Source organism: Schistocerca americana, chromosome 9, assembly GCF_021461395.2.
Source record: "Schistocerca americana isolate TAMUIC-IGC-003095 chromosome 9, iqSchAmer2.1, whole genome shotgun sequence".
NCBI classification, from domain to species: Eukaryota; Metazoa; Arthropoda; class Insecta; order Orthoptera; family Acrididae; genus Schistocerca; species Schistocerca americana.
Genome location: NC_060127.1, coordinates 8,919,408 through 8,937,530, shown reverse-complemented (window position 1 = coordinate 8,937,530; position 18,123 = coordinate 8,919,408). Strand labels below are relative to the sequence as shown.

General features: G+C 44.0%; 1 protein-coding gene across 1 annotated transcript in view; it reads right to left on the bottom strand.

Annotated features, from left to right (window-relative positions):
* Positions 1 to 18,123, bottom strand: part of LOC124551199 (ATP-binding cassette sub-family C member 4-like) — a 197,947-nt gene that overhangs the window by 103,806 nt on the left and 76,018 nt on the right. Inside the window, exon 6 of the mRNA XM_047126190.1 lies at positions 370 to 586. Coding sequence (XP_046982146.1) covers positions 370 to 586 — 217 coding nt within the window. The remainder of the gene's footprint in view (positions 1 to 369; positions 587 to 18,123) is intronic.

The window sequence follows — 18,123 nt, the reverse complement described above, 5'->3', positions numbered from 1 at the left end:
AGAGAGAGAGAGAGAGAGAGAGAGAGAGAATGTTAGTATCGTAGGAGAAAGCAGCATACGATCTCAAGGGGAAAGGAGTTGAAATGTTCAAATGTGTGTGAATTCCTAAGGGACCAAACTGCTGAGGTCATCGATCCCTAGACTTACACGCTACTTAAACTAACTTATGCTAAGAACAACACACACACCCATTCCCGAGGGAGGACTCGAGCCTCCGGCATGAAAGGAGTATTATAAAAACAAGCGAGAAGGGGAAAGGCGAGGTGACAGTGATAAACAGCCCACTCCGGGTGGTAGGAAGAGCGCAGGATATGCAGCTGCCACTTCAGTGGTCGACACAGGCGTGGGAATGCCACGTTCCGTGGTTACCTTGGGCTGGAGCGAAGGCGACGTAGACGGCGGCGAGGCCGAGAGCGCCCGCCAGCCCCAGCACGTGGTACAGCAGGGCCCCGCCCGCCGCCGCCTGCACGTGCAGCAGCCACAGCCAGTGCAACACCGACGTCGACACCTCGAGCCGCGCCGCGGCGCCCGACAGCAGCGACACCATGCGCTCCGGCTGCGCGGGTCCACCGCGGCGCTGCAGCGCCTGCCGCACACACAGCAGCCACGCATGAGGCGGGGGTAAGGGCGGGGGTAGGGGTAGGGGTAGGAGAAGGGGGCAGGGGGCAGTGGGCCCGGGAACAGGCGAGCGAGGCAGCGGCTGGCTGGAGCAGTGACGTCATCTTGTCTGACCGAGCCAAAGGCGGCCGTGGGTGAGCAGTAGCCATCCCATCCTCTGAGCAAGTAAATGTCAAAATGCAGCACTTATTTCACGAGAAAACACTGTGCGCCGTGCTACGCATCAGATACCGCATACAGTACTACACTACGGGCCGTTAAAATTCCTACATCACGAAGATGACGTGCTATAGACGCGAAATTTAACCGACAGGAAGAAGATGCTGTGATACGCAAATAACTAATTTTTCACAGCATTCACACAAGGTTGGCTCCGGTGGTGACACCCACAACGTGCTGACATGAGGAAAGTTTCCAACCGATTTCTCATACACTAACAGCAGTTGACCGGCGTTGCCTGGTGAAACGTTGTTGTGATGCCTCGTCTAAGGTGGAGGAATGCGTACCATTATGTTTCCGACTTTGATAAAAATCAGATTGTAGCCTATCACGATACTGCTGCTCGCGTTGGTCGAGATACAATGACTGTTAGCAGAATATGGAATCGTTGGGTTCAGGAAGATAATACGGAACGCCGTGCTGGATCCCAACGGCCTCGTATCACTAGCAGTTGAGATGACAGGCATCTTATCTGCATGGGTGTAACGGATCGTGCAGCCACGTCTCGATCCCTGAGTCAACAGATGGGGACGTTTGCAAGACAACAACCATCTGCACGAACAGTCCGTCGACGTTTGCAGCAGCACGGACTATCAGCTCGGAGACCATGGCTGCAGTTACCCTTGACGCTGGAGCACAGACAGGAGCGCCTGCGATAGTGTACTCAATGACGAACCTGGGTGCACGAATAGCAAAACGTCATTTTTTCGGATGAATCCAGGTTCTGTTTACAGCATCATGATGGTCGCATCCGTGTTTGGCATCATCGAGGTGAATGCCCATTGGAAGCATGTATTTGTCATCGCCAACCCGGCGTGTTATGGGGTGCCATTGGTTACACGTCTCGGTCACCTCTTGTTTGCATTGACAGAACTTTGATCAGTGGACGTTACATTTCAGATGTGTTACGACCCGTGGCTCTACCCTTCATTCGATCCCAGCGAAACCCTACATTTCAGCAGGATAATGCACGAGCTCATGTTGCAGGTGCTTTACGGGCCTTTCTGGATACAGAAAATGGTCGACTTCTGCCCTGGCCAGCATATTCTCCAGATCTCTCACCAATTGTAAACGTCTGGTCAATGTTGGACGAGCAGCTGACTCGTCACAATACTCCAGTCATTACTCTTGATGAACTGTGGTATCGTGTTGAAGCTGCATGGGCAGCTGTACCTGTACATGCCATCCAAGCTCTGTTTGACTCAATGCCCAGGCGTATGAAGAGGTGGTTGTTATGGGTACTGATTTCTCAGGATCCACGCACCGAAATTGCGTGAAAATGTAATCACATGGCACTTCTAGAATAATATATTTGTCCAATGAATACCCGTTTATCATCTGCATTTCTTCTTGGTGTAGCAAATTTAATGGCCAGTAGTGCATTTTCTCTGAGGACACCACTGTGTTTGTAATCACGAAATACAAGGTGCCTCTGGAGGAATAATAAAAAAAATAATAGAGATATTCCGCCTAATTCGAGACATTGTTTCACCTTTTGTTAACACGTTTCAGCATTTTATTGTGCGGTCTTCGGTGGGATACTTTGATTCGGTCTCAAAACTGTTATAATACTGTAATATTTGAATCTCTGCTTGAAGTTATTTACGTAGCTAAAACCAGTGATAATTAAGGGTCAAATAATGCGTTTGTTTTACATACACAGAATGTCCCAGGAGGAACGGTCAGTACTCACGGATGTAACAGAAGCAGTCATTCGAAGCAAGACATACCAGTAAACATGAGCTCTATAATACATACTTCAAGAGGTATCAGCAAATGTTAAGTAGAAAAGATGTCCTTTATAGTACTGAAGATCAATAAGTCCTCATAGTTCTTATGGTATGCATTTTAAGAGCCCATGTTTAGTGCACCTATTTGCTTCGAATGCTCTTCCTATCGTATCCCTACATACTAACCATTTCTCTTGGGACACGCTCTGTAGTTAACCGCACTCGCCACCTAAATGATACCCTATATATTGCACCTTTACGCTACGGCGAAAATTGAGCCTAGCATTCTAGTTTGGAGGACAAAATATCTGCATAGTTTTAAACATACCTTACATGACGCTAACAAATTCTTTTTATGGTGTTAGGTTTTCTCAGCTACCACAAATTTTTGTACAGCGTGCCATCTGCAGACAGACAAAACAGTTTCGACTTATTGGTTCTCGTCCATTTTAGATCAAAATTCCATTACTTAGGGTGTTACCTATGTATTTTGTTCATATAGCCTTCTTTCCCGATATTCTAGATATGTTAAGATACTTATTTTCTTCATAATGGAAGTTCTGATGGTTTCACACGTATTTTTATTCGTTTTGTCACAAAACACGAAGTTTAATAGCGTGTTACTGTGGCTGTTTCCTGTTCATTTGTTTTGTTGTGCGTTTATTTGAAGCGTGGAACGCGGATGGTATGTTGCAGAGTAACGTATATTTATTTAGTACATTTATTCTTTGAGCTACTAATTTTTGTGTACGCTAATTCTCTTTTACAATTATTTTTTTATGCTGTCTATTACTAAACCAAAAAATCACAAAAAATTCATAAAATTCTCACATAAATATGTATTATGGGGAATATTGCTCAAGAATGGAAATGTGCTTTGATTCAACCATTTCCAGAAATAGGCGACCAGAGAGATCCTAATAATTACAAAGGTATCTCATTATTACCGTTCACTTACAAAGTTCTTTCCAAGGCGTCGCTCAGCAGACTAGCACCAAAAGCTGATAAAAAGATAGGTGAATACGAAGGAGGCTTCAGAAAAGGAAGGTAATGTAATGAACAGATTTTGAATCTGTCAACTCGCCTCAAGGTCAGGTAGACGAACAACATTGTAGTCACATTCGTGGACTTTAAGAAGGCCTACAACTGCATAGACCAGCACATTCTCTGTGATACACTATAAAATATGGAATAGGCAGGAAAACTGGGGCGCACTTGCAACACACTCACAGACACCACATCCAAGTAAAATTTGAGTGTGAAATCTCAGAACTATTCGAGATACATACAGGGGTCACACAAGGACATGACCTGTCACCGTTTTTATTCAATGTTATCTGGGACAAAATTAGCAAACAATGGGAAGAACAGATAAAATGGATTCAATTAGGAAGAACATATGCAAATGAGACAATCATAAAATGCCTAGCATTTGCAGATGACCTGGCAATACTAAACAACAATAGAGAAGAAGCACTGTAATACTTTCATGCTGTGTCTGCAAAAACAGATCTACAGACATCATAGGAAAAAATGCAGTACATGGAAAGAAAGAATATCAGCACACAAGCCATGCGCACGAAATATAGAATGGATAACAAAGTGAAAAATTCAAATGTCTTGGGAATATATACAAATAAGAGGATCAAAAAAAGGTACTCAATAAGGAACGAACAGAAAAATTTCGAAAAGAATACAAACTGACATTGACGCACTGCAGTAAAACAAATATTTCAAGATGGGCCGAACTCACGCACTGCAGTACAGTTCTACCGCCCAGAAGCACTCTACGCGTCAGAAACGACCACAACCGGAGTATCAGGCGTCCAGAGACAGAAAAAAATAGAGCACAAAACCCACAGAAAAATTTTTGTAGCAGTAAAGAGTTATAGTATGTGGATGAAGACACCAACCAAAGCATTACACAAATTCACAGACAGACTCACAGACACGAGTAGAAAATGCGTTCTTTAATGGGCACGTACATAGAATGAACAGCCACAGACACACAAAGTATTTTTGATGTAGTAAACAGCTCAATAAAAAAACTAATTAATTTAGAGGAATAAAAGAAAACCCAAAACAAGCAGGAATCAGTGGGGAACAGATAAATGAAAGACACAACTTCAAAATTTGTGTGTGAATGCCTAAGGGACTAAATTGCTGTGAGGTCATGGGTCCCTAGACTTATACAATACTTAAAATAACTGACGCTAATGACAAGACACACACCCAGGCCCGAGGGCCGCGCGATTCGTCACATGGCGCCTCAAACCACGCGGCCACTCCGCGCGCCGAGAAATAAAATTAAAATAAATTATAAGCGCGACATTTGAAGTGAAATAATGAATGGAAGGAGGGAATACGTGGACAGAGCAAAGGAAAGAGAATACAGTCAGAAACTGGAGAGATTTAGGGAAGAGAAAAAGGAGACAAGAAAAATTTGAATAATCACGTAACTTTCAAGTCAAACACTGCCTTACGGGGCAAAATGTGTAGCATTAATAATAATAAATTAAATTAGGTCTTTGCCACATATCCAATGAGTTAAAACTTGATACTAAATTTTGTAACGTTAGTAGCTTACCCCATTATTAAATTCTGTTTGTCGTCTATAGTATTTTTTGGGATGGACGAAATTACATGAAGTACAGAATTTAGAACTTCCATGAATAAGTAACTTCCTGACGAGTTCACATGTATTGGGTAAAAACGGTGAAGAAATTTCACGATGTATCTAGCCCTCCAGCAGCATAGCAAAACCCGTTTTATAAAGTGACTTCATTATGCGTAACAATTTTATTTATACTGATATTATTATTTCTGTTAAATAAATCCAATTTCACTTGTCCTATTGCTTAAGCGAATGTGCGTCTAAATGTGATATATATAGGGTGTAACAAAAATGTGCGGCGCAAATTGCAGGACACATTCCTCGCACGTAGAGGAAGAACTCATGTTATGTGAACATGGGTATGGAAACGCTTTGTTTCCATGTTACAACTCATTTTCTCCAATTCATTAATCATTGGAAACACATACGAACAGAAAGCACGAGCATACCACATGCAAGTCTTCTCACAGGAGATTCGCAGTGCGCCCTCCTATACCTGCACCAGCCAGCCGTCGTAGTGAATCCCAGATGCGTTGATGCATCCCTGGAGTATTGCGTGTGGCTTCGTAGCCTTCCATAATAGGGGCGCGGAGACTCTGAACATCTTGTACTGGGGTTCCATACACAAGAGCTTTCAAATGCTCCACAAGTAAAAGTCCAATGGGTTTACGTCCGAAGAGCGTGGAGCGCAACCAATTTGTTCGTCTCTACCTATCCATCTATCACCGAATGGTAGAAGCCGACGGTGTTGTTGTTGTGGTCTTCAGTCCTGAGACTGGTTTGATGCAGCTCTCCATGCTACTCTACCCTGTGCAAGCTTCTTCATCTCCCAGTACTTACTGCAACCTACATCTTTCTGATTCTGTTTAGTGTATTCATCTCATGGTCTCCCTCTACGATTTTTTCCCTCCACTCTGCCCTCCAATGCTAAATTTGTGATCCTTTGATGCCTCAGAACGTGTCCTACCATCCGGTCCCTTCTTCTGGTCAAGTTGTGCCACAAACTCCTCTTCTCCCCAATTCTATTCAATACCTCCTCATTAGTTATGTGATCTATCCATCCAATCTTCAGCATTCTTCTGTAGCACCACATTTCGAAAGCTTCTATTCTCTTCTTGTCTACACTATTTATCGTCCACGTTTCACTTCCATACATGGCTACACTCCATACAAATACTTTCAGAAACGACTTCCTGACACTTAAATCTATACTCGATGTTAACAAATTTCTCTTCTTCAGAAACGCTTTCCTTGCCATTGCCAGTCTATATTTTATATCCTCTCTACTTCGACCATCATCAGTTATTTTGCTCCCCAAATAGCAAGACTCATTTACTACTTCAAGCGTCTCATTTCCTAATCTCATTCCTGCAGCATCAACCGACTTAATTCGACTACATTCCATTATCCTCGTTTTGCTTTTGTTGATGTTCATCTTATATCCTCCTTTCAAGACACTGTCCATTCCGTTCAGTTGCTCTTCCAGGTCCTTTTCTGTCTCTGACAGAATTACAATATCATCGGTGAACCTCAAACTTTTTATTTCTTTTCCATGGATTTTAATTGCTGCTCCAAATTTTTCTTTTGTTTCCTTTACTGCTTGCTCAATATACAGATTGAGTAGCATCGGGGAGAGGCTACAACCCTGTCTCACTCCCTTCGCAACCACTGCTTCCCTTTCATGCCCCTCGACTCTTATAACTGCCATCTGGTTTGTGTACAAATTGTAAATAGCCTTTCGCTCCCTGTATTTTACCCCTGCCACCTTTAGAATTTGAAAGAGAGTATTCCAGTCAACATTGTCAAAAGCTTTCTCTAAGTCTACAAATGCTAGAAATGCAGGTTTGCCTTTCCTTAATCTGTTCTCTAAGATAAGTCGTAGGGTCGGTATTGCCTCACGTGTTCCATCATTTCTACGGAATCCAAACTGATCTTCCCCGAGATTGGCTTCTATCAGTTTTTCCATTCGTCTATAAAGAATCCGTGTTAGTATTTTGCAGCCGTGGCTTATTAAACTGATAGTTCGATAATTTTCATATCTGTCAGCACCTGCTTTCTTTGGGACTGGAATCATTATATTCTTCTTGAAGTCTGAGGGTATTTCGCCTGTCTCATACATCTTGCTCACCAGATGGTAGAGTTTTGTCAGGACTGGCTCTCCCACGGCTATCAGTGGTTCTAATGGAATGTTGTTTACTCCGAGGGCCTTGTTTCGACTTAGGTATTTCAGTGCTCTGTCAAACTCTTCACGCAGTATCATATCTCCCATTTCATCTTCTTCTACCTCCTCTTCCATTTCCATAATATTGTTCTCAAGAACATCGCCCTTGTATAGACCCTCTATATACTCCTTCGGCCTTTCTGCTTTCCCTTCTTTGATTAGAACTGGGTTTCCATCTGAGGTCTTGATATTCACGCAAGTGGTTCTTTTTTCTCTCCAAAGGTCTCTTTAATTTTCCTATAGGCAGTATCTATCTTACCCCTAGTGACACATGCTTCTACATCCTTACATTTGTCCTCTAGCCAACCCTGCTTAGCCATTTTGCACTTCCTGTCGATATCATTTTTGAGACGTTTGTATTCGATATTAACGCTGAAATGAGGCAGTGCTCCATCGTGCATGAAGTACGTGCTTTGTTGCACAGCTGAAGGAACATCTGCTAACAGACCAGGTAGAATATTCCCTCCAAAGTTATGGTTACTTTTTCCGTTGAGCCTGGGTGAAGAAAGTGAGGCCCTACCGAACAGTCACCAACAATGCCGGCCCAAACATCGACTTGAGAGTCTTTGACCTGCTCCAACAGCTGCATGAGGATTGACGTCTGCACGTACATGCCGATTGTGAAAATTTACGATCCGGTCTCGTTGAAATGACGCCTCATCTGTGAACAGCACCGTTGCACTAAAATTGGGGTCCACACTTTGTTGAATAAACCGTTCGCAGAAGAGCACCCGTGCAGGAAAATCAGCCGTTGATAGTGCCTGAACGCGCTGTAAATGGTAGGGACACAGCTGGTGGTCTGGTAACACTCGGCAGACACTCATGTGGCGAACATTCAGTGTTGGAGCTGTCTTGTACTGACGCTAGGGCCGTCGTCAACTGCGTGAAGAATTTCCGCCTTCCGTTGGGGTGTCGTCCTTTTGAACCTCCCTCGGTCGGGAGTATCCATGAGACGACGGTCAACGGCTTCAAACGATCTCCTGTCGGGGCACCTTCGTCCTGGAAACCTCTCCCGGTACAAACGTTGAGTGCGAACGCCATTGCCGTCAGATAATCCGTACATCAACTGGGCATCTGCCACTTCTGCATTTGTGTACGCTGCCCGTGCACGAGACAAGTCTGTGATTAACTCTGCGCAGTAACCCGTGTGATTGTAGCGGTCGTACTGATCGCCGGAAGAGTTGATGTTGCCTGCAAACAAGCAATGACGTACGTCGCGTGGCAACAGGGACATGTTAAACAAAACACTGGCGGTGCACAACGGAACCAGAGGGCACCGGTCCATATTCACCATGACTCTAACGTTCTGATCCAGTGTGTTCCCCACGATTAATGAGTTGGACAAAATGAGACGTATCATGGAAACAAAGCGTTTCCAGACTAATGTTCATATAACGTAATTTCTTCGTCTACGTGTGAGGAACGTGCCCTGCAGTTTGTGTCGTACATTTTTGTTACAGCCTGTATGTGACGAGCGAATCTTTGTAACAGTAAGAGCGTGCGTTTCTGGGTTTCTGCCATGTGTGTGTCAGATACATTGGAGAAATTGTGAATGTTAAAGAAGCTAGTTTTACGATGCTTTTCAACAGATTTTAGTAGTTCAGACACTTAACAGGGGATTAATTTACTTGTACTTGTTTTCTATAACTGAATCTCTGATTGCAGAAACAACTCTTATCCACTTTTTGGTTAAATTGAGTTAAGAGCTGATTTCCATGTTATGGCGCTCCCTCCATCGAATGAATGCAGAAACAACATTTGTCCATCATTCTTAATGGGAAAAACAAGATCCCGACGTTAGGAGTGAGAGGAGAAAGAACACTTGTCCAGGACTAGTGCTATTTCTGCAGCCAACGTTGGCGAGCCTGTTGTGTAATATCATCTCTGTGTTCGCACGGTCTTTCTTTGTGAAGCACAGCAATGTTGAACAGGGAAGATATGGATATACATGATGGTGGTGATAGTAGAAAGAGGAAAAAAGATGAAAAGAATGTTGACTATCAGCGTGAAATCATAAAAAGGTCGCGAATTAAAGGTTTAGAGTACAAAACCTACACTGGAAAGTTAGTTTCAAAGAAAAGCATTGGTGTGGACTGCAAGTAAGTAATGTTCTAATACGCGAGGTTATACGTCAGTAAAATAGTAAACTAATGATTTATTGCGTGACTGAAATATCTGTGTAATTTTGTAGATGTCGTAGAAACTGCTTTGCAATAATTCCTGAAGAGGAAAGAAACGAAGTATTTTCACTTTTCTACAACATGATATCAAAGGACGCACAAGATTCTTATCTCCAAGGGCTGATTACTGTACGTAATATTTCCAGAAGACGAAGAAGAGTACCAGAAGGAGGCAACTACAAACCAAGATGCAACAACTTTCAGTATTTTATTCATTCCAGCACTGGACGATCAGAGATATGCAAGAAAGCTTTCTTAAGTATCCATGGTGTCACAAACCAAAGGATAAGGAGCATAAGCAATCCACTTGTTTGTGGGAAGTCGCCCAGTGACCAGAGGGGTAAAAATGCATCAGGAAATCAAATCGGTGGTGCAGAAATAAGTTTGATAATTGATCACATAACTTCCTATCCCCAAAAAATTACTCACTATGGTACAAGAGAACAGCGTTATTTAAATAGCCAACTTAACGCCAAAATCATGCATGAGCAGTTCAGATTACCACATCCCCAAGCAAGTAATTTTAAATACGAATTTCATTTAAAAATATTCAAAGAACGTTTTTCACTTACATTTGGTCGACAACAAGTTGACGCATGTGGTACTTGTGAAGGGTTTCAAAATAAATTGCGAAACAAAACACTGAATGAAAAGGCTAAGAGGATTGCCGCTGCAGAAATGATGGTTCATAAACGCAGGGCTGCAAAGTTTTCTGCTCGTATTCGTGAAGTACAGGGCTATTACAAATGATTGAAGCGATTTCATAAATTCACTGTAGCTCCATTCATTGACATATGGTCACGACACACTACACTCAAAGTTTTGTTCGGCTGAAGCGGCACTTCAGGTTTCTGCCGCCAGAGCGCTCGAGAGCGCAGTGAGACAAAATGGCGACAGGAGCCGAGAAAGCGTATGTCGTGCTTGAAATGCACTCACATCAGTCAGTCATAACAGTGCAACGACACTTCAGGACGAAGTTCAACAAAGATCCACCAACTGCTAACTCCATTCGGCGATGGTATGCGCAGTTTAAAGCTTCTGCATGCCTCTGTAAGGGGAAATCAACGGGTCGGCCTGCAGTGAGCGAAGAAACGGTTGAACGCGTGCGGGCAAGTTTCACGCGTAGCCCGCGGAAGTCGACAAATAAAGCAAGCAGGGAGCTAAACGTACCACAGCCGACGGTTTGGAAAATCTTACGGAAAAGGCTAAAGCAGAAGCCTTACCGTTTACAATTGCTACAAGCCCTGACACCCGATGACAAAGTCAAACGCTTTGAATTTTCGGCGCGGTTGCAACAGCTCATGGAAGATGATGCGTTCAGTGTGAAACTTGTTTTCAGTGATGAAGCAACATTTTTTCTTAATGGTGAAGTGAACAGACACAATGTGCGAATCTGTGCGGTAGAGAATCCTCACGCATTTGTGCAGCAAATTCGCAATTCACCAAAAGTTAACATGTTTTGAGCAATCTCACGGTTTAAATTTTACGGCCCCTTTTTCTTCTGCGAAGAAAACGTTACAGGACACGTGTATCTGGACATGCTGGAAAATTGACTCATGCCACAACTGGAGACCGACAGCGCCGACTTCATCTTTCAACAGGATGGTGCTCCACCGTACTTCCATCATGATGTTCGGCATTTCTTAAACAGGAGATTGGAAAACCGATGGATCGGTCGTGGTGGAGATCATGATCAGCAATTCATGTCATGGCGTCCACGCTCTCCCGACTTAACCCCATGCGATTTCTTTCTGTGGGGTTATGTGAAAGATTCAGTGTTTAAGCCTCCTCTACCAAGAAACGTGCCAGAACTGCGAGCTCGCATCAACGATGCTTTCGAACTCATTGATGGGGACATGCTGCGCCGAGTGTGGGAGGAACTTGATTATCGGCTTGATGTCTGCCGAATCACTAAAGGGGCACATATCGAACATTTTTGAATACCTAAAAAAACTTTTTGAGTTTTTGTATGTGTGTGCAAAGCATTGTGAAAATATCTCAGATAATAAAGTTATTGTAGAGCTGTGAAATCGTTTCAATCATTTGTAATAACCCTGTACAAGTACTGTGTCAAAAAGACGAGGATGTTGCAGGTACTGCCACAGATTTTATGCAAAATCTGTCCCTTCCTACCATTCCAGTTAAGGAAATTTTCTACCTTCGGCAACTCAATGTTAATGTATTCAATGTCCACAACCTGAAGACAGGATATGCAATATTCTACATTTATCACGAAGGTGTAGCAAAGAAGGGGTCCCGATGAAGTCTGCACGTTTCTGCTGGATTACATACGAAACGAGTTGCCACCAAACATAAAATACCTGCAGATATTTTCAGATGGTTGCCCAGGGCAGAATAAGAATAATACTACGGTCAGGTTCCTCGTGGCAGTTGCAGCATCTCAGCATTTACTCAGAATTTATCGTTACTCCCCGTCAGAGGCCATTCATTCTTGCCCTGTGATAGGGACTTTGCAGTGATTAAGAGGAAAATTCGAGCTGTCGAGAGGATTTATAGTATCACGCAGTTTGTAGAGCTTATTGTTGATGCAAGTACCTTTAACAAATACCAGGTTAAAGTTGTTTCAACAGAGTTAGTACTGGCTTTCAAATAATGGTGGCCTAAATTTTACAAACGCAATGCCTTGTCTTTGGAAACAATGGACAGCAAAGTGCTCACACGGAATGAGAAACAATCCTTCACCGATTCAGAATTCATGGAATTTGAATACTACAGTGAGTGTAGTGGGAACGTCATTGCAAAACCATACATTGGAAGCCTGGTGACGCACACTTTTCGTTTTTACTTCTTGATTTAAAAACAACAGTAACTCTACCGACGGCTGCAGCAAAAGAAAAATGTGTACCACTAAGTGAGAAGAAAATAGTTGACCTCAAGAAATTGGAGCCGTATATCCCTGAAGAACACCTATCCGTTTAGAGCTCTCTACAACTGGCCTTCAGTAGACAGCAGAGGGCCTGATAGTGAATAATAGACATGGGTACAAGCAATATTTCACTAAGCTTGCTATTTGCCTGATTGTAATTTGTAGTTAAAAGTTGTTGTTCAGATCTTTTATGTGCACATAAAATAAGAATTTTGGTAATGAGAAATAATATAGCTGATTTCAGGAACTGTTATCTAGCCTAATTATAACAAATTTGTGTTGAACATAATAAATTTACAAATAAACTGCTGAATAACACAGACTTACGTTTCTGGCAACCAACTGATGTCAGAAACAGCACAGCGTATTTAAATCATTATATAATCTAATGATTACGTCATTGAAAATAGTGTCTGGACATCACCAGAAACTGTGCCGTTCAAAGTAAAAAAGAGCTGTCAAAGAAAATAGAATACTCAGGCCCACAAACTTATTTATCCGTTTTTCTCAAAATCAACATGCATGGACTAATGCTGTTTCTGCAATCAGTGATTCAACTTTTTTTTTTAGTTTCGTAAAAGTAACTTCGGAAGTGGATTGGTCCATGAACCGAAAATACCGAGTTGTGCGAGATGAAATCAACAGCTGATTGGCTACGTTGGAATTCAACCAATCGGAAGCAAGATATTTCACGCGGGCTGCACTAGGAGCGAGACTTCGCACGTAAGGGAGGGAGAGTAAGGGCTTTGCTGCTGTATTTATCGTAAGTGCTGCGCTGAGCTCCGTAAAAGTGTACTACTTACGAGTAAGTGTGAAATTTAAGAGATTGTAGAGTATCGGAAAGTGTTTAAGGACGGACACACACATGACGATTACGCAAATTCCAGATTTTTGTTGTTGTTGACACTGGTCTTAGTTCGAAGAACTGGAATTCCATGTGGCGTGCTCTGCAGTCGTAACGGAGAATTTCTTAAGTCCGGAGTGAACATTAACAAAGAAGTTGTGCGAGCATTCTAAATATCGTAATCCGTGTGTATTTTCAGTATCGGGTCAGGGTGAATATCTTTAGCTGGCTGCTAAAGAGTGACTGTACTGTAAGTGTGAATGGATTAGTAGTGGTTGCGTTCGATTTGGTGATTCATTTCGTAAACAGCAAACTAGCATCGACTTCATGGCGTAATTTGTACATAAAAGTGACACTGTATCGGAATTAATAATGGGTGACTTTTACTTGTGCAATAGCTTCGCTAGACCTGATACTAGAATTATTTTGCACTCTGTCGAAACGGTAAGTTTTTACAACTTTTCGTATGTATGACAACAAACCACACCATAGCATTTCTCGACAATGGGGATGGACACAATTTCTTCAGCGAGGGGAAAGAGGGCGTTGTTCAACAGCAACGAAAATTGCTAGCGAGTAATTTGCTCAATGAGATGAGGAATCCCTGTGGTCAACCAGTGTATGGATATATCCACGCCGCGCGGGATTAGTCGAGCGGTCTCAGGCGCTACACTCATGGACTGTGTGGCTGGTTCCGGCGGAGGTTCGAGTCCTCCCTCGGGCAGGGGTGTGTGTGTGTTCGTCCTTAGGATAATTTAGGTTATGTAGTGTGTAAGTTTAGGGAGTGATGACCTTAGCAGTTAGGTTCCATAAGATTTCACACACATTTGAACATTTTTTTCATATATCCACAGTAAATTCCGCAGAACTGAATTCTGCGTGACTTCTAGCTGGCATACTTCGTTGCTCTTGTTTCACCTACATCAATACGCCACAGGTCACACGACAGTGTGTGGCGGAGGGTACTTTTGGCACATCTGTCTCATGCAGCCTTCCGTGTTCCATTCGCGAATGGCACGTGGGAAGAATGATTGTCGATTAGCCTTTGTATTGTTTCTAATTTCTCGAATTTACTCGTCGTGGCCATTTCGCGAAAGGTATATGGGAGGAAGCAATACGTTGTAGGACGTTTTTCGGGAAGTTCTCTCTCAAAATTTCAATAGTAAACCTCTCAGTGAAGCACAACGCCCTTGTTGGAACGTCTGTCACTGTAGTTCGTTGAGCACTTCGGCTCGCGCCGACGAAACGATCCCGCGACGAAACGCACCGCTCTTCGGTTACGGTGGGTACTGTTCCCAGCAAGTGGTCATCAGTAGTGTAGTTGTACAGTAGTGCATCTGCTGAAATAACTTACGGGAATGCAGCCGGGCGAAGTCGTCGGCAGCCCTCGATATTTCTACCGGAGCGCACCCGTGCGTGCGATTGCATGCACACAAACACACTGTAAACATTAGCACCATCAAAGAAACCAAAGATGATCGACGCCAGAAGTTGTCGATAGCGAAAATTGCTAAACAACGGGTGGGGTAGCATTAACTTTGTTCTTCTGTTTTCTGAGAAGGGAGACAGCAGGATTTGACGCAGAAATTAAGCAAAAACCTCCGTCTTCCTTAGCAGCTTACTCGTTAATTTAATCTCAACTGCTCCCTTAATACACTACTGGCCATTAGAATTGCTACACCAAGAAGAAATGCGGATGATAAACGGGTATTCATTGGACAAATATATTATACTACAACTGACATGTGATTACTTTTTCACACAATTTGGGTGCATAAATACTGAGAAATCATTACCCAGAACAACCACCTCTGCCCTTAATAACGGCCTTGATACGCCTGGGCATTGAGTCAAACAGAGCTTGGATGGCGTGTACAGGTACAGCTGTCCATCCAGCTTCAACACGATGCCACAGTTGACCAACAGTAGTGACTGGCGTATTGTGACGAGCCAGTTGTTCGGCCACCATTGATCAGACGTTTTCAGTTGGTGAGAGATCTGGAGAATGTGCTGGTCAGGGCAGCACTCGAACATTTTCTGTATCCAGAAAGGCCTGTACAGGACCTGCAACATGCGGTCGTGCAGTATACTGCTGAAATGTAGGGTTTCGCAGGGATCGAATGAAGGGTAGAGCCACGGGTCGTAACACATCTGAAATGTAACGTCCACTGTTCAAAGTGCCGTCAATACGAACAAGAGGTGACCGAGACATGTAACCAATGGCACCCCATACCATCACGCCGGGTGATACGCCAGTATGGTAATGACGAATAGACGCTTCCAATGTGCGTTCACCGTGATGTCGCCAAACAAGGATTCGACCATCATGATGCTGTAAACAGAACCTGGATTCATCCGAAAAAATGACGTTTTGCTATTCGTGCACCCAGGTTCGTCGTTGAGTATACCACCGCAGGCGCTCCTGTCTGTAATGCAGCATCAAGGGTAACCACAGCCACGGTCTCCGAGCTGATAGTCCATGCTGCTGTAAACGTCGTTGAACTGTTCGTGCAGATGGTTGTTGTCTTGCAAACGTCCCCATGTGTTGACTCAGGGATCGAGACGTGGCTGCACGATCTGTTACAGCCGTGCGGATAAGATGCCTGTCATCTCGACTGCTAGTGATACGAGGCCGTTGAGATCCAACGCGGCGTTCCGTATTACCCTCCTGAACCCACCGATTCCATATTCTGCTAACAGTCAACGGATCTCGACTAACGCGAGCAGTAATGTCGCGATACGATAAACCGCATTCGCGATAGGCTACAATCCGACCTTTATCAAAGTCGGAAACGTGATGGTACGCATTTCTCCTCCTTACACGAGGCATCACAACAACGTTTCACCAGGCAACGCCGGTCAACTGCTGTTCATGTATGAGAAATCGGTTGGAAACTTTCCTCGTGTCAGCACGTTGTAGGTGTCGCCAGCGGCGCCAACCTTGTGTGAATGCTCTGAAAAGCTAACCATTTGCATATCACAGCACCTTCTTCCTGTCGGTCAAATGTAGCGTCTGTAGCACGTCATCTTCTTAGTGTAGCAATTTTAATGGTCAGTAGAGTAACATTATCCCAATAGCGGGAACTGCATGCCTGTGTTGTTATATTCCATAGGCTGACCGCTGCCAACAGAATATTCTGCAGTGGCCAAGTCGCTCGCCTGATGTATGTGTGTGTGTGTGTGTGTGTGTGTGTGTGTGTGTGTGTGTGTGTGCCACCTATACTCGGTACACAGGTCCTCCTTAGTCGTGATAGTCTGACCAATATGCGACGCGCCGCAAGTGGAAGAAATATTGTAGACATACACTTTACGAAATCAAGACGATCCTTAACCGAACGCGAAAGTACCCTAATGTTAGATGGAGGTCGGGAAACATTTCAGACCATATTTGCGAAGAAAGCGACTGATCTTGTTGGAGACGCTTCTTCCGTAAGGCAGAAAGGCCGCAGACCTTCCTGCCAGTTTGATATTAGCGTCACTCACCCGGTGTCACAGCTGGTCGATAGCGAAGCACACGCCTGATCTGTCATCCACTTTATTCATTCTGATGCAAAGTGACCTCAAGATGGCGCGAACTCAGGTGACAAGCTGTCAAGGTCTGAAATGACTTGCGACCTGCGAACCCAGGTACGATGCACGCCTTCACGCTGAGCTGGAAGGTGGCAACTGTCAGGCTGAAGGTGCCGGACACTGTCAGTAGGTTCCCTATAACTGGCATGTCACACACTACCGCCCACCTACCTCCTGACCTACACGTCACGGAAGGGAAGGCTACCGTCCTTTTCCACCTCTATAATGAAACGAATATTGGGGTGGATTCAAATGGCTCTGAGCACTATGGGACTTATCAGAGGACATCAGTCCCCTAGACTTGGAACTACGTAAACCTAACTAACCTAAGGACATCACACACACCCATGCCCGAGGCAGGATTCTAACCTGCGACCGTAGCGGTCACCCGGTTCCAGACTGAAGCGCCTAGAACCGGTCGGCCACAACGGCCGGCGGGGTGGATTATATTATGTACATTTATGTGTGTGTATGTGTTTGATGTGTGCGTGTGTTTGTCTTTCCGGAATTGATCTGCAAACGGAGGTTTTAAATTCCCTTGCATAGTGCGTACTTTCCTCTCGGAAAGGGTGTGCACCCGTCGAAATATCAGCAGTTGTCGACCACGTCACCCGTCTGCATTCCCGTAAGTTCAACATAGTCTGCGCCGGGATGAACTGAGGTCTCACAGTGCAGGATTTCTCTCCTATGTATGTGCAGTGCGTTACATTTATTTAAGTTCAGGTTCTAATGGTTCTTTATTTACGTGACCATTACCGCACGCCAACCCCAGTTCTCGATATCAGTAATATTATACTACTTTTCTGCGAAATAACAGACATACGAGGGTTATTCCAAAAGTAAGGTCCGATCGGTCGCGAAATGGAAACGACTATGAAAATCCGATAAAGCTTTGCACAGATGTGTTGGGTAGTGTCTCTAGTATAACCCCAGTTAGCATCACGTCGCTCTTCTCATTTCTGAGCTCGCAGTGAGTGCGTAAAGATGTCTAGAAAATAGTGTCTGCCGCCAAGTACGAGGGCCTGGTGAGAAATGTCGCCTGAAGCTATGCAGCCAACATTACATAACTGTCGTGCTGGTTCGTCTTCACGACAATTCTCAGCAGCATTTTGCAGGGGCAATGAAGATGCTCCTGCATCGTTTTCAAATGGAAATGTTAGATTACCCACAATACAGTCCGCAATTGTCTCCCCCTGAGTTTCATCTCTGGTCACATGAACCGCTGTCTTTGAAGACAACA